Source organism: Onychomys torridus, chromosome 1 (assembly GCF_903995425.1).
Source record: "Onychomys torridus chromosome 1, mOncTor1.1, whole genome shotgun sequence".
Classification (NCBI taxonomy): domain Eukaryota; kingdom Metazoa; phylum Chordata; class Mammalia; order Rodentia; family Cricetidae; genus Onychomys; species Onychomys torridus.
The window spans coordinates 30,573,132-30,599,454 of NC_050443.1; the positions used below are offsets into that span (position 1 = coordinate 30,573,132).

At 50.5% G+C, this 26,323-nt stretch overlaps 2 protein-coding genes across 3 annotated transcripts; both read right to left on the reverse strand.

The window, feature by feature from the left end:
* Window positions 1-4,551: 4,551 nt before the first annotated feature.
* Window positions 4,552-12,877, reverse strand: Lgals4 (galectin 4). Of its 2 annotated transcripts, XM_036195856.1 has the most exons (10): window positions 11,851-12,877; window positions 11,550-11,638; window positions 9,895-10,099; window positions 8,462-8,602; window positions 5,879-5,905; window positions 5,713-5,751; window positions 5,577-5,606; window positions 5,218-5,306; window positions 4,831-4,993; window positions 4,552-4,755 (listed from the first exon to the last, which is right to left on the reverse strand). In XM_036195856.1, the coding sequence occupies exons 1-10, from the start codon at window positions 11,893-11,895 to the stop codon at window positions 4,609-4,611; spliced, it is 975 nt and encodes a 324-aa protein (XP_036051749.1). In that variant the 5' UTR covers window positions 11,896-12,877; the 3' UTR covers window positions 4,552-4,608. The 2 variants fall into 2 exon arrangements, with proteins under 2 accessions (XP_036051749.1, XP_036051757.1); XM_036195864.1 differs by lacking the exon at window positions 5,879-5,905.
* A 3,099-nt stretch (window positions 12,878-15,976) lies between these two features.
* On the reverse strand, window positions 15,977-24,711 carry Ech1 (enoyl-CoA hydratase 1). Its single transcript, XM_036173256.1, has 11 exons — window positions 24,659-24,711; window positions 24,417-24,502; window positions 23,930-24,134; window positions 23,756-23,844; window positions 18,436-18,557; window positions 18,307-18,355; window positions 18,048-18,112; window positions 16,922-16,992; window positions 16,765-16,836; window positions 16,368-16,518; window positions 15,977-16,236 (listed from the first exon to the last, which is right to left on the reverse strand). The coding sequence occupies exons 2-11, from the start codon at window positions 24,457-24,459 to the stop codon at window positions 16,132-16,134; spliced, it is 972 nt and encodes a 323-aa protein (XP_036029149.1). The 5' UTR covers window positions 24,460-24,502; window positions 24,659-24,711; the 3' UTR covers window positions 15,977-16,131.
* Window positions 24,712-26,323: the final 1,612 nt, after the last annotated feature.

Here is a 26,323-nt window from a genome sequence, read left to right on the forward strand (position 1 = left end):
GTCTCGAAAAAAAAAACAAAATAAAACAAAACAAACAAACAAAAAACCAAAAAACGAAAAACAAAACTTGTCCCAAGAAGCAGTGATGAATCTGTGACAATGATATTATTTGTGAATGTATACGTAGATTTTTTTTAAAGATGCAGAAGCTGGGCATGGTGGCATGTGCCTTTAATCCCAGCTCCTGTGGGGGCAGAGGCAGGAGGATCTCATGAGTTCAAGATCAGCCTGGTTTACATAGGGAGCTCTAGGACAGCCAGCGAGGGCTATATAGAAAGACCCTGTCTCAAAACAACAACAACAACAACAAAAAAGACACCCCAAACAAACAAAACAAGGGGGTGAGAGGTGGCTCAGTGGTTAAGAAAACTGGCAGCTTTTACAGAGGACCCGGGTTCAATTCCCAGCACCCATGTGGCAGCTCATAACTGTCTGTAACCCCAGTTCCAAGACATCTGGCACCCTCACACAGACATGAATGCAGACAAAACACCAAATGCACATAAAATAAAAATAAATAAATCTTAAATTTAAAAAATAAAGATAGAATATGAAAACATCAACTGTTTTGTCAAAAGAAAAAATGTTGGGCTCAGTGGCATAGATGAGGGACACCACAATGCCTGGCTCCTACATATATTTTTTTTCATTTTTTTCCCCGGAGCTGAGGACTGAACCCAGGGCCTTGCGATTGCTAGGCAGGCACTCTACAACTGAGCTAAATCCTCAACCCGTATATATATATTTAAAAACAATAAAAATAAATCTTTAGGGTTGGAGGGATGGCTCAGCAGTTTAGAGCATTTGCTGTTCTTGCAGAAGACCCAGGTTTGGTTCATAGCACCCATATGTAGGTTCACACTATCTGTAGGTACACGTGTGGTGCACCTCCACATGTATGTATGTGCACAAAACACTCATGCACATAAAATAAAATAAATAAATCTAAAAACATAAAAAAGTTGTAGGACAGGTCTAGAAAGATGGATCAGTGGTTCAGAGAAGTTGCTGTTCTTTCAGAGGACCCAAGTTCAATTCCCAGCAGCCATCAAGCAGCTCACTAGCACCTGTAACTCCAATTCCTAGGGATACAACTCCAGGATCCTCCAAGGCATTCCACACTGTGCATACATATGCACACACTCATACACATACATACACACATGCACACACACTCGTATACATACACACATACACACCAGGTGTATGTGCCTCTAATCCCAGTACTTGAGAGTCAGGACGACTGTTGAAATCTCTACGTATGTCTTGGCTAGTTAGCAAGTTCCAGGCCTGGGCTACATAGAAGACACTGTCTCAGATAAGGAAGAGGAAGGCAGGAAGGGAGGAAGGAGGAGAAGGATGGATGAAAGCTGGATATAAGGAGGGTTAAATGAATAGATATTTTTCTTTGTGAGGCAGTGTGTGTGAGATTGTATGAGTGTGATTTATGAATAAATGATGTTAGGTGTTTGGATGCATGGAAAGAATGACAGCTGGAGGTGAACGCAGGATTGGATGAATGAATGGATGGATAAGCAGCTGGGTAGATGGAGCTAGGTAGACAGGCTGGCAATGAATGCTTGGACATTAAGACAGTTAGAAAGATAAGAGGTAGGTGTCTGGCCGGATGGATGGATGGATGATTGGGTGGGTGGATGGATAGATGAGTGGATGGGTGGATGGATGGATGGGTAGGTGGGTGGGTGGGTGGGTGGATGGATGGATGGATGGGTAGGTGGGTGGGTGGATGGATGGATGGATGGGTAGGTGGGTGGGTGGGTGGATGGATGGATGGATGGGTAGGTGGGTGGGTGGGTGGGTGGATGGATGGATGGGTAGGTGGGTGGATGGATGGATGGGTAGGTGGGTGGGTGGATGGATGGATGGATGGATGGATGGATGGATGGATGGATGGATGGGTAGGTGGGTGGGTGGATGGATGGATGGATGGATGGGTAGGTGGGTGGGTGGGTGGATGGATGGATGGATGGATGGATGGATGGATGGATGGATGGATAAGTGGGTGGGTGGATGGATGGATGGATGGATGGATGGATGGATAAGTGGGTGGGTGGATGGATGGATGGATGGACGGATGGATGGATGGGTGGACGGATGGATGGATGGATGGATGGATGGATGGACTTATGGTTGGCCTCATGAATGGAGAGAATGATGGAAGTTCAGATGATGTCCTACCTTTATCTCTGCTGCTGTGAGAAAATACCCTGACACAATCACTTCAGGAGGAAAGGGTTTTCGTTCACAGCTCCAGGTTGTGAGGAAGTGGAGACAGAAGCTCCATCTCGAGGCAGCAGGTCACATACATCCATAGTCAAGAGTAGAGAGAAGACAAAAAAAAGCCTGCTTGTGTTCGCTCCCTCTCCACACATGGGCAGTCCAGAATTCCCTTCCTGAGGAATGGTGTCCCCCGCAGTGGGCTGTCTTCCTACCTCAATTAACACAATCAAAATAATCCCCACAGACAGATCCACAGGCCAAACTGGTTTAGACAACCCTTGTTGAAACTCTCTTTGCAGATGATTGTAGATGTGTCAGGTTGACAATCAAAACCATCACAAGCCAGATTAAAGGCAGACGCCTTTAATCACAGCACTCAGGAGGCAGGTAGATCTTTTTTAGTTTGAGGCTAGCCTGATCTACAAACTGAGTTCCATGTTGGGGCTACAAAGTGGGAGTTTAAAAAAATTGTAAAAACTACAGGGGTTGGGGATTTAGCTCACTGGTAGAGCACTCGCCTAGCAAGCACAAGGCCCTGGGTTTGATCCTCAGCTCAAAAAAAAAGAAAAAGAAAAGAAAAGAAAAAAATTGTAAAAACTAAACATCACAGGTGGGTAAGCGGGTAGATGGCTAGAATGATGGGAAGCCAGACCACATTCCTAGTTCTGAAGTTTGTAGGCTATGTAACCTTGGGCAACTTCTTCCTCTCTTTCTGCCTCCTTCCTGCTCTCCCTCCTTGTTTCCCCCCTCCTTCCCCTCCTCTCTTCCTTTCTTCCTTCCCACCCTCCTTTTTTCTTCCTCTCTCTATTCTGAGACAGGCTCTTACTCTTAGCTCAGGCTAGCCTCAGTGTGACTGTAATCCTAATGCCTTAGCCTCTTAAGTGCCGGGATTGTAGAACACTCTACTCTGCAATTTTTTTTCTTTTCTTCCTTCCTTCCTTTCTTCCTTCCTTCCTTCCTTCCTCCCTCCCTTCCTTTCTTTCTTTCTTTTTTTGAGACAGGGTGTGGCGATATATTGTTTGTAATATAAGAAATAAACCTTGTCTGAAGATCAGAGGACAGAGCAGGCCACAGCCACCACCTCTTACCTCACCAACTCCTCAGCCTGACAGAGGAAGATTCTGTCTCCTCAAACTGAATTCCCCTGAGTCCTCAGCCAAGAGAGCTCTGAACTCCTGTCTCCTCCCACCTTACATTCCTTTCTCTGCCCAGCCACATCACTTCCTGTCTCAACATTCCTAGTGCTGGGATTAAAGGTGTCTGATCCCAAGTGCTGAATTACAAGTGTGTGGCACCACTGCCTGGCTCTGTTCCTCTTTTAGACTGGATTAATCTCAGTAAAGCCTTGAACTCACAGAAATACAGACGGATCTGTCTGCCTCTGCCTCCCAAGTGCTAGGATTAAAGGGGTGTGGCAGCACTGCCTGACCTCTGTGGCTAACTCTGTGGCTAGCTCTGTCCTCTGATCTTCAGAGGACAAGTTTTATTTCTTAGATTACAAACAATATATTATCACATTTCCTCTTTTTGTCTAAAGTAATAAAAGGTTATAACTACTATAAGAAAAACTATATACAATAAGTACAAAAACTATATACAAAATATACACTCAAGAATTATAAGAATTACATTAATAACGTCCAGTCCATTAACAATTGACAAATTCAGAGAAAATACTCCATTATTTATTATATTTTGGTGAATCCAAAGTGTTGTACCTATCCTATCCTAATTTGTATTAACAACAACAGGGTCTCATTATATAGTCCTACACTATGTAGCACAGGCTAGCCTTTGAAGTCCTACCCCACTTCTGTCTTCCAAGTGATGGAGCTACAGCAATGTGTTAGTATACCTAGCTTGGCAATTTGCCTATTTTCCTTCCTACCCTTCATTTCTGTGACAGAGTCAGGTAGCCCAGGCTAGCCTCTGGCATACTATATAACTAAGGATGATCACGAACTTCAGATCTTCCTGCCTTCACTTCCCAAGTGGGGATTAGAAGCATGTACCACCACACTCAGCTTTTTGTTAATCTCCCCTACCCCACCCCCGCCCCGCCCCTCGGCCCTCACGCACACTGCCTGTTTCCTCATCTGTTATGATGAATAATAGCTGTAGTTCCTAATCTTGGAATTTGGTGAGGAGTGCGTGGATCGATACACATAAAGCCAGGGCTTGGAGCATACCTCTGTTTGTTGTCGGGGGGGAGGAAAGATGGGTGGGTGTCTGGAAAAACAGGGCAGGATGGAAGCTTCCGGAGCCATGGGGGAGGTGAATGAATCACTCGCTCACACAGAGACCCCTTAGACATTTTATTAGAGGCTTAGACAGAACTAGGGGTCTTTCGTCTTTTCCAGGAGGAGCTCAGATCTGGACATAGGACAAGGTGATGTCGCCTTTGATCTCCAGCATGTCTATCCTCTGGAATGCTTGGAACCGGTGTGAGTAGTCAAAAAGGTGCTGGCCGTTGGCGAACACTTTGAATCGATCCGTGCCGCAGCGGATTGACAGCTGTGGGAGAAGGGAGAGGTAAGGCCCAGCAGGACCCGGGTCTGTGGGAGGCGGAGCAGGGACCCCCAGACTCACATCAAAGAACTGCCCAGGGCCAAATGGGTTATAGGTGATCTTCCTCTCCTCAGAGCCCCAGGAGCCATTCATAAAGGTGTTGCGAACCACGCCCTCACCCACACGAGGGTTGATGTGGAGAGCTATGTCCCCCGAAGACCCCACCTTGAAGTTGATGATAAAGCTGAGGACAAATGAGTTGTCAAGTGGTGTCCAGCCTCGGAGTCCTAAGAGGAGAGGGTCTGGGGTCTTGACCTCTGGGTCTGAGGGAGGAGGCTGGGGTCTTGATCTCTGGGTCTGAGGGAGGAGGCTGGGGTCTTGACCTCTGGGTCTGAGGGAGGAGGCTGGGGTCTTGACCTCTGGGTCTGAGGGAGGAGGGGAATTTCCCATGCCAGCCTGCGTGCTTACTTCTTGGCTGTGGGAAGTATATAGCCCTTGACTATGATGGTTCTTCGGGCTATAAGCCCTCCATGTAGGGTCCCCACATATGGTACAGGCTGTAAAAAAGAACATGGGTCCCATCCAGGCTCTGACTAGAGAAGCCAGGTACAAGACCACATTTTCACAGAGAGGCAGCATTTTGCCTGTGAACTGCCTGCCCCCAACCAAGTCTCCTCCTAAACCCTGGCCACCAATTGCATCTACTCCTCACCTCCCACCCCAAAACCCCTCAGCCCACATGTAGTCCACCCTTTCTGGGCTCCCCACATTCCCTGCTTCTCTTCAGCTTGCTCCCCAGAGAGCCCCTAGTCCCTGGAACACCATACCGGATTGAAGGTTGGGGGCCCTGCCATGACCTGCAAAAGAAGAAAGTGGTGTCACAATACAATTTTTGACAAATCCCTCTCCCCACCCCAAACTATCCCCACCCCTCCACGTGCCCACTATGCCCCTCCCACTTACAGGCAGGCTGTTCATCTGTGGAGGGTAGTACCCAGGACCCTACAGGGTGGACAGACAGAATGCAAGAGTGGTAAGGAAATGTGGAGTCCCTTGACTGTCCCAAATCTCCTCTGCCATTAATCTTCCACCTCTGGGAGAGCCTGCCCACCCCTCAGCAGGTACTTACAGGGTAAGGTGGACTAGCCATATGTCCCTGTGGGCACAGAGAGGGAAGGAGGTCATGGTTGGGACCCTTAATTCTAGACTGGAAAGTGTGGAGGAGTATAGCTTGGGGCAGCCCCTTGGGAACGTGGATAGACCCTGCTGTATTTGGGGACCACCAGCGCCTCGGCGGCAGCTTTAGGACAGCACCTGGTAAATTCTGTTCTTTGTTCCGCCTTCCACAACCTTGTATTAATCCCCTCTGTCCCAGGTCCCCATTCAATCCTTGCGGTTCCCTGGCCTAGGACCAATCTAGAAAGTTGAATTCCAGAGGCAAATGGGGCCCTGGGTACTTCTTTCCAGGCCTGTGATGACAGTGTCTGTCATCCTGTCTCTAGCCATCACTGGCCTGCTTCACACCCGTCCCTAGAGCAAGGCAGAACTAGTCAGCTCAGGTTCCTTTCCCCACCCGGCGGCTCTCATGTGCTGGCTAACATCTCTTCCGGTCTCCACAACTCAGTCTCTCTTGGAGCCGCCATGCTGTACAGGTGACTTGCTCTCTCCAGAACACCTCCCCAGCCTCTTTGTTGTTTCTGTTTATCGAGACAGGGTTTCTCTGTGCAGCCCTGGTTGTCCTGGAACTGGCTCTGTAGATCAGGCTGGCCTTGAGCTCAGAAATCCCCGGCCTCTGCCTCCTGAGTGCTGGAATTAAGGGTGTATAGCACCACTGCCCTGCTTATCATCCCCATTTTTATTGTTTTCTCATCTTTTTAATTAACTCCTGTTCTGAAAGCCCTTCAAATCAATCAATCAATCAGTCTCCCACCACCACCACACACATACAAATACAAACATCAGGGTCTTGATATGTGGCTCAGTGAACATCCTGCCTCAACCTCCGGATGCTGGGATTACAGGCAGGAGTCATCATGCGGGGTCAGACTCCATATTTGACATCAGCACCCCTACCCCATGGTTGTGCGGCTGTAACTTGTTCCTTCTCTCCTTTGGGTGATGAACTCATCATTTTGATTCACGGACTTGTTGAAGAACAGACTGATTTATTTTATTTTCAAAATATTTATTAAATGTATGCGTATGTGCCTAAATACACGTCTGTGTGCCATGAGTGTGCAGAGCATGTGGAGGTCAGAGGAGGGTTCAGATTCCCTGGACTGCACTTACAGATGCTTGTGAGCTGCCACTCTGAGTGCTGGGAACTGAACCTAGGTAGGTCTTCCTGGGTATTTGTTTGTTTGTTTGTTTTTAAGACAGTCTCACTATATAGACAGGCTGGCCTTGTGCTCACAGAGGTCCTCCTGCCTCTGCCCCCCGAGGACTAGGACTAAGGTGTGCCACCACCTTCGAGGTGTGTAAGGTGCTCTGCATTGCCGTCCCTCTAGCCCCAGGCTGACAGTGACTCTTAGGCTTTTGTTGCTTAGTTGGTTGGTATTGAGAAAGGAACTGAGGAACTCATCCCACACCCTAAGCTAGCTTACTCTAGCTGAGCCAGGGCCCTAGCTCCTTTCTGGGGGATTCTAGGCAGGGGCTCTACCACTGAGCCACACCCCCAGCCCCTCACTGGGGGATTCTAGGCAGGGGCTCTACCACTGAGCCACACCCCAGCCCCTCACTGGGGGATTCTAGGCAGGGGCTCTACCACTGAGCCACACCGCAGCCCCTCACTGGGGGATCCTAGGCAGGGGCTCTACCACTGAGCCACACCCCAGCCCCTCACTGGGGGATTCTAGGCAGGGGCTCTACCACTGAGCCACACCCCAGCCCCTCACTGGGGATTCTAGGCAGGGGCTCTACCACTGAGCCACACCCCAGCCCCTCACTGGGGGATTCTAGGCAGGGGCTCTACCATTAAGCAAGCTTCAACTTAAGACTTTTGGCAGTGGCATGCTACTGTATCGCAGTGGGTGTGTGTTGGAGGCTCCTCGTAGGCTGTGTACTTGGGTGTGGAGCTTCTAGGACACTGGGACTCATGTTTGCTTGGCCTTCAGATCTAGTTCTGTTGGCCAGTTTCCAAGGTGACTGCACCAAATTGCTCTCTGAACAGCCATATGGTAGCTGTGCTGGCTGATCCACATGCCCGCAAACAGGACACATGGTATTGTACCGTGCTTTGTTCCATTACAACCCCGATGGGTAGGCAGTGACAGCTCACTGTAGCTGTGTTTCCTGGATGACTCATGTGCCAGGCAACCTGTCCTAAATCCGTTTGCTAGTCCTAAACTTTCCATCTACAAGCTTTTCTTGTCTCACTTTCTGACCCAGTTTACACATCTCTTCTTCCTCCTGGAAAGCCTTCTTGATTAAGTCATATTCTTCCTTTGGCAGCTCAGAACTCCTTGCTATAACCCCACCCCCAAGAGCACCCTCTGCCTGAGCCTCCTCATTGGATCCCGACCCTCTCTCTACCTGCATCCCCTCTCACGGTCTTGACCATGGGAGCCATGCCTGGCTGGTCGTGTGTCTGTCTTCCTGATCTTGATCACCACAGTGTCCCCAGCCCCACCTGTCCGAGGGACCCAAGGTGGGACCATAGACAGTGACGAACGTGAGAAGGGGTCAAGGAAGCAAATGAAGAGACCTTCCGTACCGGATATGGGGCTGGGGCAAGTTGGCCTCCAAGGAAGTTGATTGACTGAAGTTCCAAGTCTCCATCCACATGCAGATGGTTGACCATCTGTAGCGGCAGCCGGTGTCTATATTCATAGAAGGGATTTCCATTTACCACGACCTGGAGGCCAGAGAGAAGGTGTCACACATCAGCACCCTGACACAAGGGGTGTGAGAAGGAAGAAATGGGGTTGTATCTGTTTATTTAGTGTGTATGTGCGTGCATGAGAGTTCAAGGATGTGCGGGTGCATGTGCGTGCACGTTTATGCGGACAACAGAGGTTAGCTGTGAGTGTTGTACCTCAGAGTACCATCGGCCTTGTTTTTTTGAAACAGGGTCTCTCACCGAACCTGTCAGCTGTCCGGTAGGCTAGGCTGGCTGGCCAGCAAGCCCCACGGATCCTCCTGTCTCTGCCTCCCTGGAGCCGGGGTTATAGGCGTGGCCACCACTCCCAGCTCATTCCTAGGCAGGGATGGACTCGGTCCTCAAACTTGCACAAGCAGTTCTTTAAAGACTGTCATTCCCCAGCCTCAAGGGATCTTCTCCCATTCCCCGAGAGACAGGGCTTCTCTGTGTGAGGTCCCCACTGTCCTGAAACTCACTCTGTAGACCCAGGCTGGCCTCCAACTCACAAAGATCACCCGCCTCTGCCTCCTGAGTGCTGGGATTACAGGCGTGAAATCTTAATTAAAACTGGCGGTGGCGGTGCACACCTTTAATCCCAGCACTCAGGAGGCAGAAGCAGGTGGAAATCTGTGAGCTCAAGGCTGGCCTGTTCTATATAGCAAGTTCCAGAATAGCCAGGCCTGTGTATAGAGATCCTATCTCAAAAAAACCAAACAAATGAAACAAAAAAACCGTAAACGTTAAAGGAAGGCTGGGAGTGCAGCTTAGTTATAGAGAAAGCACTTCGCGCTCTTGCACAGTGTGCTCCAGGCTCTGGAGTCCACCAGCAGGGTGGACAGCAGGAAGGGCAGGGGTGAAAGAGGGAGGGCTGCAGGGGTGAGGAAGGCTACAGGAAGAGGGAGGCTGCAGGGAGAGAGGGCTGCAGGGAGGGAGGGCTGCAGGGAGGGAGGGCTGCAGGGAGGAGGGCTGCAGGGAGGAGGGCTGCAGGGAGGAGGGGCTACAGGAAGAGGGAGGCTGCAGGGAGGGAGGGCTGCAGGGGGGGGGGGCTGCAGGGAGGGAGGGCTGCAGGGAGGAGGGCTGCAGGGAGGAGGGCTGCAGGGAGGAGGGGCTACAGGAAGAGGGAGGCTGCAGGGAGGGAGGGCTGCAGGGAGGGAGGGCTGCAGGGAGGGAGGGCTGCAGGGAGGAGGGCTGCAGGGAGGAGGGCTGCAGGGAGGGAGGGCTGCAGGGAGGAGGGCTGCAGGGAGGAGGGCTGCAGGGAGGGGGGCTTGCCGGGGTGGGACTCAGACCTTGTAGTAGTCGGACATGACCATGAACACCAGCTCGAAGTGGCTGCCCCTCGAGAAAGGCATGCTCATCTTCTTCTCCTCTTTGCCCCATTGTCCGTTCTGCTTCGTGTTGAGGACCACCTTGTCCCAGCCGTCAAAGCGGGGATTGAAGTGGAAAGCAATGTCCGCCCCCTCATCCTGCCCCACAGTGAAGTCCACACGGAATCTGGGGGCGTACAAAGGGCTGCTTCAGCGTCTGCGGGGTGCGTGAGGTCTTCTGTAGAAGCTCCGACTTCCTGTCCTGGAGCCGCCCTGCCGGGGCCCTGGCCCCGCTGACCAGCTCACAGGCAGGTAGGGACCCTGAGCTCCGTTTGCCCGGGCCTTGTGGCCGCCCTCCTCCCTCCTTCTCTTTCTCCTCTCCCCAGCCTGCCCAGCGGTCAGACTTCTGTCTTCCTTTTATCGTTTTTTTCTTTTGGGGGCTGGTCGGGGGATGATGTAGGTCAGGGCCCACTCTGTAGCCCAGGCTGGCCTCAAATTCGTCATCTTCCTGTCTCAGCCTCCAGAATTCTGGGATCACAGGCATGCACCACCTGAGGACAAGGAACTTTGTTCCCATCCAGACTCTGTTCTCGGCACACATGGCTATTTAATGAGGAGGGAACACCAAATAAAGACACAAGAATTGGGGGCTGGAGGAACACTTTAGCTGGTGCACACTGTGTAAGCATGACAAACCCGTGGGGCGTGTGCTCACCAACCCGCCAGCCTAACCAACAAGCTCTGGCCCAGTGAGAGACTCTGTCTCACAAAACAAGGTAGATGAACCAGGTGTATTGGCACACGCCTTTAATCCCAGAGACAGGCAAATCTCAGTGAGTTTGAGGCCAGACTGGGCTACAGAGCAAATTCCAGGCTAGCCAGAGCTACATAGTGAGACCGTCTCAGAAACCAAACAAACCAAACAAACCAAAATGAAATGTGACTAAAGAGATACCTAAAGTTGACCTCTGGCCTCCGTATGCACACATATATGTTCACACCACACACACACACACACACACACACACACACACACACACACACACACGTCCATACGTACGTACACTCTGCACACACGTGCACATTAAAATGATAAGGAAACAACTTAGTTCAATAATTCCCACATTGAAGCCTGGAAAAAGCCAAGCCTCAGTGGAATTGCTCTCTTTTGCACATTAAAACCTGACAATCAGCCCATTTTACAGTGGGAAGCTGAAGTGCAGAGATGTCCAGTACTCGCCCTAAATTACACAGTGGCTGAGTGTCCCCACCCCCAGGGGGCTGACCTTAGGCTCTGAGCTTGTGATCTGAGTTCACTCTCTCAAATCTGTCAGGGTATTATCTCAGCCGTGGGGCCACCTCTCCTGGTGACCCCTTCCTGACCTCTTAGCCAACCTTGATAGGACTCACTCAGCCTTTTACGGGACCTCCATCACTTCCTTCCTTCCTCCACCTCCTAGATTGGGGTCTCCCTGTTCATTTCGGTCCCCATAGGCCATTTGTACCCCACAAGCAGCCAGAGGGACCCTGTGAACACCAGAGTCCCAGCTTGCTCCCAACTGTGCCTGCCGCCAGAGTTAGGAAAGGGAGAAAGCCCCTCCCTGGGGTGAGCAGGGGTGGGGTGGGGGCTGTCTCACCGTTTCATGTTCTCTTTGGCTACTCCTTGGATGTAAACGGACATTCCAACATTGAGGCCACCTGGGATGGGCCTCTTGTAGGGCAGAGTCTGCAGAAGGAGCCAGTTAAAGAGCCTCAGAGGCCGCCTGCCTGTCACAGCCCCATCACCCCAAAGACCCCCAGTCCCTTAAGCAAGGGAGATGAAACTAGGGTGAGGGGCTGGAGGTGTAGCTCAACAGAATACTTGCCCAGCATGGCAAAGGGGGGGTTAGAAGAGGGGGTTTGGGGAAGAGGAGGTGTGGGCTCAGGTGGGCATCTCACCGGGTTGTAGGTGGGCTGGTAGCCTGGTGCAGGGACAAAGGCCATCTTGAGGGTCTGGGCTGGTAGCTTGTCCTGAGAGAGGCGAGGGAGTGTGGAATGGTAGCAGGCTGCAGGTGACCCTTATACTAGAGGGAGCGGCTGTCAGGAGAGTTCACCACGTCTCCCTGGTACGGATCTCTAGGGCACACCCTAGCCTCCCGTCCTGGCGGGGACGCTGCCCCTCCGAGGCCCCCTCCCCCTCCGAGGAGGAAGTGTTCCTGGACTTTGACCCTACGTGGCTTTATCAGAACCATAAAGCCCTGCCTTGCGGCCTGTTGGCAGAGGGAGGGTGAGATCAAGTGGACAGGGCAGAGGCTGGGCCACAGCAATACCTGGACAGGTGGCCAGTAGAAGCCAGCCAGAATGATGGGGAATCCTGTGTACCTCCTGACCCTGCACACTGTAAGACAGGGGCTTAGAGCACACACAGCTGGGGCCACAGGTTCTGGGTTCCAGCTCCACCCTTGCCCATTCCAGAGCCAGCACCTCACTCTGTTTGCCCATTTGTAAAGTGGAGGAAATGTATCCACCTATGAATCCTTGGAATGAACAGCAGACAGTGGTGGTACTGGGGACCCAGGCTATAACCCCAGCACATAAAAGGTGGAGGCAGGAGAATGGCAAGTCTCAGGTTAGCTCAGTCGGCAGAATGCTTGCCTGGCCTGCAGGAAACCCTGGGGTTCGTATCCAGCACTACATAAACAGAGTACGGTGATATGTGCCAGCATCCAAGCACCCATGAGCAGGATGTTCCAGGGGGATCAAGGTTATCCTTCATACACAGTGAATTCAATGCCAGGCGGGGCTATGCGAGATCCTGTCCCAAACAAATGAAAACCCAGCAACAAAGCCAAGTGTGGTGTCTGTAATCCTGACACTCAAGGAAGCAGAGGCAGGAGAATTATTTGCAAACTCAGGGGCAGCCTAATCTACAGTGCAAGACTCTACCTAAAAAAAAAAAAAAAATCTAGTCATGGTGGCGCACGCCTGTAATCCCAGCACTCTGGAGGCAGAGGCAGGTGGATCCCTGTGAGTTGGAGACCTGGTCGGCATAGTCAGTTCTGGGATGACCAAGGCTTTGTAGAGAACGAAAGAAAGAGGGGAGGAGGGAGGGAAAGAGAGAAAGAAGAAAAGGAGGGAGGGAGGGAGGGAGGGAGGGAGGGAGGGAGGAATATTCACAGCAGGAGACAGACAGGATGCTCATGTCTGTAATCTGAACACTAGGGAGGCTGAGGCAGGAGGATTGCTGAGTTCAAGGACATCTGACAGCGGTGGGGTGCAGGTGAGGAAACACTGCCTGGCCCGGTTGCACAGGCCTGTAATCAACCCCATCTGCTCAAGAGGCTGAAGCTTGAAGAACAACAATCCAAACCCTGCCTGTCTCAAAAGAATTGTTAAGCATATGGCACACACCTGTAATCTCAGTGCTTGGGAGGTGAAGGCAAAAGGATCAGGAGTTGGAGGCCAGCTCGGGATCCATGAGATCCTGTCTTTAAATAAGGAAGGAGGACACGGACGAGGTGGCTCAGTCAGCAACGTTCTTCCCACACAGCTCTGAGGGCTTGAGTGCAGCCCAGGGGCCAACACACGAAATGGACTCTGCGCACTGGAAGAGGCAGAAACTGGCCCTAGATCCCCCGGGCTAGCCAGGCTAGCATAATCGGCGGCTAGGTAAAGGGGCTGGAGACACGGCTCATCAGCTTAAGAGAGCTTGTTCTGGCAGAGGACCTGGGTTTGGTTCCCAGCACCCACATCAGGTGGTTCACAACCAGCTGTAACTTCAGTTCCAGGAATCGTACACCCTCTTCTGACCTCTGACGGCACCAGTGATCTACATATGGTGGCCTGGCTAATTTTATGTTGACTTGACACAAACTAGTGTTATCTGGGAGGCGGGAAACTCAATTGAAAAAACTCCTCAGTAAGATAGAGATCTAGGCAGATAAGTGTGTAAGGCATTTTCTTAATTACTGATGGATGGAGGAGAGCCAGCCCTTTGTGGGTGGTGCCATCCCTGGGCTGGTGGTCCTGGGTTCTGTGAGGAAGCAGGCTGAGCAAGCCATGGGGAGAAGCCAGTAAGCGGCTCCCCTCCATGGCCTCTGCATCAGCTCCCGCCCCCAGGCTCCTGCCCTGCTGGAGTCCCTGTCCTGACTTCCTTTGATGATGGACTGTTATATGGAACTGTGAGTAAATAAGCGCTTTCCTCCTCAGTTTACTTTTGGGCATCGTGTTTTGTTGCAGACACACATGCAGGCAGAACATCCATACATAAATGAATTAAACTTTTCAAAAGCCAAGCAAAGTCAGGGCTGGTGAGGGGCTCAGCGGTGAAGACCCCATAGCCCGGGTTAAGAGTCCCAGCACCCGCAAGACGACTTACAACCTCCCAAAGCTTCAGTCCCAGGGACTCAACACCCTTTTCTGGCACCAGTGGGTGAAACATGCATGTGCTGCGCATATATACAGGCAAAACACCCATACATAAAATAAAATTAAAAAGCAAAAACCAAGCCGGGCGGTGGTAGTGCACACCTTTAATCCCAGCATCAGCAGGCAGAGGCAGGTGGATCTGTGAGTTCGAGACCAGCCTGGTCTACAGAGTGAGTTCCAGGACAGCCAGGGCTACACAGAGAAACCCTGTCTTGTGGAAAACAAACAAACAAATAAACAAAAAACAAGGTTGAAGGGTCCTGAGGAGTACCACCAAAGGTTGAGGCATACATGCAGACATTCAGACAAAACCCAAAGTAAAATTAAAATAGAAATAAAAAGTAAAGAGAGGGCTGGACTATAGCTCAGAGGTGGGACACTTGCCTGGTATGTGTGGGGCCCTGGGTTCCAGCCCCAGCCAGACAAGAAAGAAGGAAGGGGGGGAGGGGCTCACCAAGTTAATAAATGCCCATAACATGACTCAGCATACAGAAGACACAAAGTAAATGTTTAGCCTTACACTCATTCCAAACAGAAATCTAGAAGGCCAAGATTATTCATGGATAAGAAAACCCAAAGTTAAAAAAAAAAAAAATGCAATTAGGCAGATTGCTAATGTACACCTGCAAATGGGAGTGCAGGGTCATTCTCAACTACACAGCGAGTTCCCTGCCAGAGCTGTCCACGTGACACTGTGTCTAAAGATAAAATAAAATAAAAGGCCTGCAGGTTGGCTCAGCAGGTAAAGGCACCCTGTGCAATTCATGGACCCATGTGGTGGAAACAGAGAACCAACTTTCTTACAAATACACACACAAGTCCACGCACACGTGAGTGCCTGCGAATGCAGTGCCCTCAGAGGGCAAGACAAGGCCATCCGACCCTCTGGACCAGAGTTCTAGACCGTTGTGAGCCACCACACAGGAACCGAGCTCAGGTCCTTCCCGAGCTACGTCTTCAGACCCAACCTGGAATTCTTGATTCTTCTGCTTCCACCTCTGGAGTAGAGGCATGTGTTACCACGTCTGGCTTAACAACTCTTAATATAAGTAGGAAAAAAAAAATCAGGTTGCAAAAGAGAAAAATAATAATAAAGTAAAATAAATAAAAATAAAAAACAAATACACAAATAAATAACAAAAGCAACACTTAAAAAAAGATGTTTATTCATGAATTTACACACACACACACACACACACACTCTGTCTCCTTGCACACCAGAAGAAGGAATCTGATCTCATTACAGATGGTCGTGAGCCACCATGTGGTTGCTGGGACTTGAACTCAGGACCTCTGGAAGAACAGCCAGTGCTCTTAATCACTGAGCCGTCTCTCCAGGCCCCAAATCAACATTTTTTTCAAAGGAGCTGGAGAGATGGCTCAGTGGTTAAGAGCATTTGCTGCTCTTTCAAAGAAAGAAAAAGAAAGGAGAAAGAAACGAAGCTCAGGATTGGTAACCACGAGCTCAGCCCAACACCAGGCCTACTGTGCTGCGCCACCCCTGCACAGGGAACAGGTGTGGCCTCTCAGCCTTCTGTGGCCTCAGTTCCCTGCACACTTCCTCTTGGCCCAGTCAGGTTCACCTGCCAACCTTCCCAATTGCCCTCCCTGGAGCCAGGCATCTGAGCTCCCACCCACTGCAGTAAAGACACCGGGCTGTGTTTAAATTTTATTGTTCGCAGTGAAGATAAGGCCCTGGGACTGAAAAACTAAGTCATAAAGTTCTACCTTGGGAGACCACGTGGAGGAAGGCACTGAGGGGACCATCCCGACTCTCCATGGAGCCTTCTTCTCTCAGGGTCAGGAAGGCGCTCAGAGCTTGGAGAAGGTGACACTTTTTGTGTCCTTCCTCTCCATGGCTGCCTGGACTGACTTGATGATGTCCTGGGTCTGCAGCATGCTCATGTTCCAGGTGGCCTGGATCAGGGTGTGGGAGAGACCGGCAGGGCACCAATCAGAGGAGGGCATGCCTGTGCAGATTCCCTGAGCCCTAGCTGATGGATGGCTCTGGGCCAGGGAGGGCCATGATTGGTGGAGGCGGGCCTTACCATGTAGTCAAGGCTCTCATCCACAGAATGGTCTCGGGAGTAGAGTAGGTTGATTTTTGACCCCTGCACAGCCACGGGGCTCTTGCTGGAAATCTCGGCTGCCAGGGCAAAGGCTGCATTCAACATGGCGTCCTTATCGGGGAACACGCGGCTGCCAGGGAAGGAACAGGTAAGAGGGACTTTCCCCCTCTCCTCTGTGGATGGCCAGGTGGCCTCACAGAGAAAATGGGAAACCCCAAACAAGGGGCTCAGCCACAGGGTGATGCTCAGAGGAAGAAACAGCGGCTCTGAGAAAGGCCATTTGGACTCTGGAGTGAGGATACAGGAGACCATAGAGCCCCACCCTGGCCTGGATGGCCCTGTGCCCCTCCCTGCCACCAGCCAGTCAGGGTCCTACCTGACCAGCCCACTGTCCAGGGCCTCGTCAGCCATCATCTTCCGGGCGGTGAAGGTCAGCTCATTGACCAGGCTGCATAAGGGGGGGAGGTCAGGAGCCGCTGTCCTCCTGGCTCCGGCCCCACCTCTCCTCTCCGGGTCACTGGCACCCCTCTCACCTCTGGTTCCCGATGACCTTGGGCAGCCGCTGCAGGGTTCCCACATCGGCAGCCAGACCGATATCTACCTCCTAGAGGGAAAGAGTTATCAGTGTTTGCTCTGTGTCTGCTACTGTCTCCCACACAAGCTCAGTGCATCACCGCCCACTGCAGAGGTTTCAGCACCCTTCAGCTCAGACACTCTCAAGATGCCATTGCCACCTGACCACCCACCCCCACCCCCCCCCCCCCCCCGCCCCCCAGCCTGCTCACAAGGCCCTTTCCAGAACCCTGGGCTCTATCCCGCCTCCTCCCCTCCCCAGCACAGATGGCAACATTCCCAGCTGTCTCTGTGCATAGGCCACTAGCTCATAGATGGGAGTGCCCAGGGTGACATCCTCTACAGCTGAGCCTGTGTCCCCTTCCAGTGCTGGGCAGCGCCAACTCGGAGCCTTTTTTCCTGCCCTCTACCACTGAGCTATATATTCCCACAGCATCCCTGCCTCCACCACCGTTTTGACAAGGTCTCTCTGGGTAGCTCAGGTTGGTCTGTGCAATGGCTTGTATTTCCTGTCAACCTGACAGAACCTAGAGATCAGCTCTGACGTACTATCTTTTTTTTGTTTTTTCAAGACAGGGTTTCTCTGTGTAGCCCTGGCTGTCCCGGAACTCACTCTGTAAACCAGGCTGGCCTGGAGTGCTGGGATTAGAGGCGTGTGCCACCCCCACCCCACCCTAGCATGTGGGTGGTGCATTAATTGATGCAGTTCACTGTGGGTGGCACCCTGGCCTGGGGGCGCTGAGCACCAGCATGCACTGCTCTCTCCTGACGGCCCTGGTAATGACAGCTGCTTCAAGTTCTCATTGCCTTGACTTCCCCGCCACAATGGACTGTACCTGGGACTGTGGGCTAAAATAAACTCTTCCTCTGTTACGTTGCTTTTCCAAATATTTTATCGCAGCAACAGGAAAAGAAAACATGACAGCCCTCCACTCACTCTATAGCCCAGGCTGCCTCAGTCTCTGAGGCTGAGGCTACAGGTGTGCCACTGCCTTGGCCTGCACTGTCCCTGCTGGGCCCCCACTCTGTGGCTGCCTAGCACCACAAGGGTGCCAGAAGGGGGAGCTCAGGAAGTGCCTCACTCACCTTGACCTGGAAGAAAGCATCCTGGGCACAGTAGCGAATGTCACAGGCAGAGATGAGGTCCACACCTGGAAGGAAAGGCCAGGGACAATGAATAATGACAGGAACCAATTCCTCCTCCCAAAACACGGGGACACAGCTGGGGACCCAGCTGGGGACCAGGTCTAATTAGCAACAGCTGGGCTCAGGTCACTGGGTGGGGGTTGGGGAGTGCAGAGGGTCAGAAGTCTCACCTAGTGGTGGCCAGCGGCTACAGACTCACCTGCACCAATGCAGCCTCCATGAATGGCAGCAATCACTGGCTTGGGGCACTAAAATGGAAAAGGAGGGTTGGGGCAAAATCTAGCTGAGGCAGGGTAGGCAGAAGGGATGCCACCCAGCCCTGAGTCACCTTCTCAATGACAGTGAAGGTCTTCTGATATTTGCTGATGAGGTCACGGAGGTGCCAGGCCATGCGGGCCACATCATCTCCCGGAGGCTGCAGGAGGCTTGCCATGTCCACGATATCAATACCTGGTGAGAAGGCATGAGGGGGTTACTTAGCTTTCATGGCCCCGCTTACTACCCCAGCCAGGGCTCAGAACCCAGGAGCTGTGGGTCCAGATACAAACATCTCCACAACAGAGAAAAAAGCTCACAGAGGTCTGGGGATATCAGGGATTTCCTGTAGGACATCAAATATCGATTTGTTGTTTTGTTTTGCTTAAGACAAGGTTTCTCAGGATGGAGAGATGGCTCAGAGGTTGAGAGCACTGACTGTTCTTCCAGAGGTCCTGAGTTCAATTCCCAGCAACCACATGGTGGCTCACAACCATCTGTAATGAGATCTGGTGCCCTCTTCTGGCTTGAAGGAATACATGCAAACATAACAAATAAATAAATCTTTAAAAAAAAAAAAAAAAGAAGACAAGGTTTCTCTATGCATGCAGCTCAGGCCAACCTCAATTTAGAGTCTCCAGTTTCAGCTTCCCCAATGCTGAGAATGTTGGTGTTCCCAAGAAAGACTTCTCCATGAGTGGTAAACTATTCCTACACAGCTAGGGGGAGCCTGTGAGCCACTGTCTTCCAACCCAAGCAGAATAAGTCCTAGCTGGTTTGTTGTAGTGGAAGAGCAGTTGCCTATGACTCACTCACCAGTGAGGTGGAGGGCATGGCTCTGTGCTAAAGTATTCGCTAAGAATTCACAAGTGAAGACCTGGGGGTGTGGCTCAGTGATGGAGCACCTGCCTAGAACGCAGAAGTCTTGGGTTCATCCTCAATGTTTTAAAACCCAATCCAAAAGCCAGGCAGTGGTGGCACATGCTTTTAATCCCAGCACTCGGGAGGCAGAGCCAAGTGGATCTCTGTGAGTTCGAGGTTAGCCCGGCCTACATAGTGAGATCCAGGACAGACACCAAAACTACACAGAGAAACCCTGTCTGGGGGGGAGGGAGAGTCCAAATAAAAACAAAGTCCTTCAACCGAATGCCTGGAGCCCGGCACCTGGGAAGAAGAGGTAGAAGGATTGCTTTAAGTGTGAGGCCGGTCTGGTCTACAGACTGAGTTCCAGGACAGCCTGGGCTACAAAGTGCAAAACAGTCTCAAAACAAATAAACTAAATAAACCACTAAATGCAGAGATTCCTTGGTGGTTAAGAACACTTGTTACAGCATCACAGCAAGGCCGCCACGGTCGTTGCTGCTCTCCCAGCTACATCCTGCCTTCCAAGGGTGACAAAAAGGAAGTCGGCCAAAGGAAGACAAAGACGCAGTAAACAAGTCTGGAGGCAAGGCCAAAATGAAGTGGTCGGAGGGCAGCGTTCAAGACAGGCTCCAGAGTCTAGTCCTGTTTGACGAAGCTCCATACGGCAAAGCCTGTGCTCTCCAAGAGACTGGGAGTGGCCGTTCCTTGGCCAGGGCAGACTCCAGGAGCTACTCAGTAAAAGACTTAGCAAGCTGATTTCGAAGCAGAGCCCAAGTCTACACTTGAAACAGCCGGGTGGAGAGGCCCGCTGCGGGCCAAGACGCAGGAATGGGTTCAAGCAGCTGAACATTTGGGGAAATAAAGCTTCATTAAGTAACAAAGAAAAAAAGAGCACCTGTTGCTCTTTTGGGGTGGGCTTTGGGAGGTCCAGCTCCCAGCATTGACGTAGGAGCTCACAATCATCTGTAACTTCTTTTTGGGGGGACGGGGGCTTGAGACAGGGTTTCTCTGTGTAACAGTCCTGGCTTTCCTGGAACTCACTCTGTAGACCAGGCTGGCCTCGAACTCACAGAGATCCTCTTGGCTCTGCCTCCCGAGTGCTAGGATTAAAGGCGTGCGCCACCACCAACCAGCACCCCCAGCTATTTTATTTTATGTGTACGGGTGATTTGCCTGCATGTATGTCTGTGAACCAGGCACATGCCTGATGCCAATGGAGGCCAGAATAGTGGGTATCAGATCCCTTGGAACTGGAATTAAGGAAGGTTCTGAGCCACCACATGGGCTCTGGGATTCAAACCCCAGTACCCGACAGGAGCAGCTGATGCTCTTTACCACTGAACCATCTGCCCTGTGCTGTTTGTTCATTTGTTTTTAGCTTTTCGCCACCAGTGTGTCCAGGTGCCTGGGACAGGGCTAGGTATGCAGCAGGCGTCCAGTTACTGGATAATTCAGATAATGACATAATCCTTGGTCTCCTGTGGAGACAGACAAGTGAATAAGAAAGTGCATTTTCAATTCAGACATGACCACACAAGCCTGTAATCCCAGTACTCCAAGAGGGTGAAGCTGGGGCAGTCTTCTGTTTAAGGTCGTTTGAGCTACTAATGAAACCCTGTCTGAAAAGGGGGGGGGGAGGGCGGCAGGAGCTCACTGGGTGAAGTGCCAGCCACAAAAGCATGAGTGAGGGGTCTGCCTCCCAGAACCCATGTAAAAACTGGGAGGCGAGGCAGGTGGATCTCTGTGAGTTCGAGGCCAGCCTGGGCTACCCAGTGAGTCCCAGAAAAGGTTCAAAGCTACACAGAGAAACCCTGTCTCGGAAAACAAACAAAACAAAACTGGGTGGGCACAGCGGCCACCTGTTATTGTGTAATGTTTTGTTTGTGTTCTGACAAATAGAGCTTGCCTGAAGATCAGAGGGCAGAGCCAGCCACTAGTTAACCATAGAGGCCAGGCCGTGTTGACACACACCTTTAATCCCTGCACTTGGGAGGAGGAAACAGGAAGATCAGGAGTTCAAGGCCACCCTGGGCTACTCGAGATTGAACAAGTCTAAAAGAGAAACAGAGGAGGGAGGTGGCGGGGCATGCCTTTGAACCCAGCACCTGAGAGGCTCAAGCCTTTGATCCCAGCACATGGGAGGTGGAGACCGGAATATAAGGTGGGTAGAGACAGGAGTGAATGCCCATTCAGTCTGAAGATTCATGTAGACGGGCCTCCCGACTCAGTCTGAGGATTTGTAGAGGTAAGAAGTCACTGAAGGCTGCTCTGCTTCTCTGACCCTCAGCTTTCACTCTAATATCTGACTCTGGGTTTTTATTTAATAAGACTAAGTAGGATCAGCCTGTAATCTCAGCTTGGGCTCAGGAGTAAGGGGACCCCGGAGCAAGCTGGCTAGTCAGACTAGCTTGAGTGCCAAACTCCAGACTCAGGGAGACACATGCCACAATGCATATAAGGTTGAAAGCAATCAAGAAAGACACGTGCACACGCATGCAAAAATATAAACAAAACAAAAACAAACTACAAAAAAGAATAAACAAGAGTTAGGCGGGACAGCAGGTTAAAGCAGGAGGATCAGAAATTCAAGGTCAGCCTGGCTATACAGTGAGACCTCTTCACAAAGAACCAACTAGAAATTTGAGGACTAGGAAAAAAAAATCCCTGAAGTTAAAGAAATCACTGGGTATGTTTCACGGCAGAACAGAATGCCAGAAGAAGCCATGGTCATAAATGAAGAAGGATCCGAAGAGGAGAAAGGTCAGTAGAGTGACTTCTACGTCAGTACTTTGTGCTCAGTTCTTGCAAAAGCCTGTGACTATGATAACACACTTGGCTGACACCAATATAGGACCTGAGAGATCCAGAGCCTTGTTCAAGGTCACAGGTCCACTATGGGAATCCAACTTCAGGATCTCATCATGTTCTGTTGTATTAATTTCTATATTTGAATTTGTGGGGAGGGAATTCTGGGTTTTATGCCAGCTGAGTACACGTGTGAATGTTTTAAAATAGACTTTAAAAAAAGTAGCTGCTCTAGCCTGGTGGTGGTGGTGGAGGTGGTGGTGCTGCTGCTGCTGCTGCACACCTTTAATCCTAGCACTCAGGAGGCAGAGACAGGCAGATCTCTGTGAGTTCAAGGCCAGCCTGGTCTACAGAGCTAGTCCAGGACAGCTAGTTCTGTTGTGAAACACATCCAGTGATTTTTTTTTTTTTAACTTCAGGGATTTTTTTTTTTTTCCAGTCCTCAAATTTCCAATTGGTTCTTTGTGATGAGGTCTCACTATACAGAGAAACCTGTCTTTAAAACCCCAGAAAACAAACAAAAACAAATAAAAAACCCCACTAAGGGCCGTTTATATGGTTCAACAGTTAAGAGCCCACCTGTGCTATTCTTGCAGCAGACTGGGTTTGATTCCCAGCAACTGCATGAAACTGATCACAGGCACCTGCAACTCCAGACCCAGGGAATCTGACATGCTGGCTTCTGTGGGCACCTGCACTCACATAGATACACATACATAATTAAAAATAATAAATCTTGCCATGCGGTGGTGGCGCACACCTTTAATCCCAGCACTTGGGAGGCAGAGGCAGGTGGATCTCTGTGAGTTCAAGGCTAGCCTGGTCTAGAGAGCAAGCTCCAGGACAGCCTCCAAAGCTACACAGAAACCCTGCCTTGAAAAACCAAAATAATAATAATAATTATATATTTTTTTTTTTTTTTTTTTTTTTTTTTTGGTTTTTCGAGACAGAGTTTCTCTGTGTAGCTTTGCGCCTTGGTAGACCAGGCTGGCCTCGAACTCAGAGATCCACCTGGCTCTGCCTCCTGAGTGCTGGGATTAAAGGTGTGTGCCACCACTGCCCGGCAATAATAAATCTTTTAAAAAATCCAAACCCTAATAGAGAACCACAGCAGGGCCAGTAAGATGGCTCAGTGTTTGCGACCAATCCTGACCAGTGACCAGCTGAGTTCCATCCTGGGGAAGGACAGAATCAGCTCTCAAAAGCTGTCATCTGGCTTGTTTAGTCACAAGTCACACACACACAAGGAATTTTTTTTTTTTTTCCCTAGACAGGGTTTCTCTGTGTAGCTCTGGCTGTCCTGAAACTCTCTGTAGACCAGGCTGGTCTCGAACTCTGAGATCCAGCAGCCTCTACAGAGTGTTGATACAGAGTGTGCGCCACCAGCTGATTTTTTTTTTTTTTTTTAATTAAGCATTGCTAAAAGAAAAGGAGGCGTTCAAAGCTCTGCTCAGGTATGGTGTCATGCATGTTTATAATCCCAGCATTCAACATTTAGGAAGCTGAGGCAGGAAAATTACTTCAAGTTCTAGACCAACCTAGTCTAAATAGAGAGTTCCAGGCTAGCCACAGCTACTTAGGGGGAGGGAAATTTAAAAAACAAACAAACAAACAAAAAACGCAAAAAAGCAAGGATGAACAAACAAAATCAGCAAAGGAAGCAAAGGAAAGGACAGCATGGCGGCTTTACCACCAGAAGGGAGGGCCAGCAGGGAGAGTCGTACCTGAAGTGAACATCTTTCCTGCACCAGAGATTACAACAGCCCGACAGTCGGAGTCTTCTGATATCTTCTGGAAGCATTCCACCAACTCCCTGCAGAGGAGCAAGGGAAGGGCTGTATCTGGAGTGAGGCCCGGTGCCTGCCCACCCCTGCTCCCCTCGCAGGCCATCTGCAGACCTCCAGAAAGCCCTGTTCATGGCATTCCTCTTCTCTGGCCGGCTTAGCTGCACGTGGAGAACATGCTTCTGGGACGATGTCACCTGAATCGACTCATAATTGTGGTCTGAAGATCCCTCGGGGGCTCGTTTGAAGGCCTCTTGTGCAGAAGCGCTCAGACAGCGGAGGCTGACATTGCCGTACAGCTGGGTAGTACCTCTCAGCTCTGGGGAGAGATCGCAAGGGCCTTTGGGATGCAGACTGGGGACACTTTAACAGCACACACCTAAGTGACCAACACAAGTTCCTCAGCGACCCGCCGGGCCAGACATAAGGTTAGGGTGTGCTTGTGGGTGGCTTCGGTCTGAGACTACTCTAGTTAAGACCCGTGTTTGTGGGAATGACCCAAGCTTGAGGACAGAGAATTCAGACCGGAAGACAGGCCTAAAAGTTATAATTTCATTAAACTACACAGCCACAGGTCCCCACAGATTAAGGGGTAACTCACGCTGCATCAGCAGGCTGCGCAGCTTGCTGGAAACAGTCATCATGCCTGCAGCCCTCTCATCCGACACTCCGGGGCTGCGCGATGCTCTATGGGAGAAAACAAAGGGGGCGGGCACAAATGTCCGCCATGTTGGTCAAGGGCACCGAAGCCACCGCCGCCGTCGCCCTTTAGTAGTGAGGCCCCACCTAGTTCGCCATCTTTAGTAAGGGCAACCGTAACTAGCACTCCCTCCTGTCCCTTACATAAAAGTAAGACCTTTGTCCCAGTGGGAAGCCGGCCTGAGGAAGTGTTTGGCTGCTGGAAAATTCTGTGTAAAGTTCGTCACAGCGCTGTGTTGTAACAAGAAAACTGCAGACTTCTGAGATAGTCAAACAGCCTAGAAATCTACAGTCCTAGCTTGGCTATGGTAACAAAAAGTTGCTAGGATACAGCCAGGCTAGAATTAAGCAGTTTTAATTCCCTCACCGCCAGAAAGTGGTACAACTTCCCGCGGGACTTGGGAAGCTGGCCCCTGGACCAGGAAGTCACTGGTTCATGGTTTCTGGACATTCCCAAGTGCTTAGGCAAGGGTAAAGACTCTAAAGCCCGCTGTCCTTTGTTTTGTGGTGCAAGGGGACCGTGGCAGGCAGCAGAGGCAAGCACTCTACCCTGGGCAATCCCTAGCCTCTCCTTTTTCTATATATGTCTGTATAAACCTGGGGCTGGCCTGGAACAGGCAAGGATCCTCCTCTGCCTCCTGAAAAAGGGTGGCGTGCACCAACATACCAGCAATTAGACTCTAAAAGAACCCAGGGCTGGGTTCACACACAGTGCTTGCCTAGCAAGCGCAAGGCCCTGGGTTTGGTCCTCAGCTCAAAAAAAAGACGAACCCAAAAAAGTTCAGTGTGGTGACTCCCGTCTTTAATCCTAGCACTCAAGGAGCAGAAGCAGGTGGATCTCTGTGAGTTCAAGGCCAGCCTAGTCTACATAGCAAGTTCCAGGACAGCTAGGACTATGTAGATAGACTCTATCTCAAAATAAATGTCCTTTTTTTTTTCTTTCTGTTTTTTTGTTTTGTTTTTGTTTGTTTTGTTTTATTTTATTTATTTATTTTTTTTTTTAAGACAGAGTTTCTGTTTAGGCTTGGCTGTCCTGTCCTAGAACTCACTCTGTAGGCTGGTGTTGAATTCACGTAGATCTGCCTGCCTCTGCCTCCCATGTGCTGGGATTAAAGGTGTGCGCCACCACACCCTGCTTGCTATGCTATTAAAACACACACAGGGGTTGGGGATGTAGCTCAATGATAGAGTGCTTGCCTAGCAAGCGCAAGGCCCTGGGTTCGATCCTCAGCTCCACAAAACACACACACACACACACACACACACACACACACACACACACACACACAGTACTGAGAAAGCATTACCCAAGAGCATAAACTACTGTGTAAGTGTGCTCCTTAGGGAGATGTTTACCAAGAGGGTGAACAGATGTCTCTGGGCCAGTGGGACATTTCCTTCTTCATGAATATGTGCTACCCAGACTTACAATGAGCTAGGCAGGCTTTTTTCAAGAGGAAGATGTAGCAGCTATCAGGAGTGAGTAACCTTTTATCTTCTATTCAATAGAAAACTTAAAGTCCTATGCAGATACCAACATGGGAGAGAAAAAAAAAAAAAAAAAAAAAAAAACAAACACCCTAATTCCAGCTAAGAGACTCTGGTCTTTATCAACAAAAAGACCAGAACTTTAGGTCCAGAACCCCTGGGACAAAGGGCTAACTGTGGTGCCTATTAGCATACCAAAGCACAAGCCCGTTAGGTCTGTACCTGTGACTCCTCAGCATTCCCTACCCTAAAGTCTTGGGTTTCTCTTCTTCAACTTCTCATTTCTTTTCTTTACTTTTTTTTTTTTTCTTGGTTTTTCGA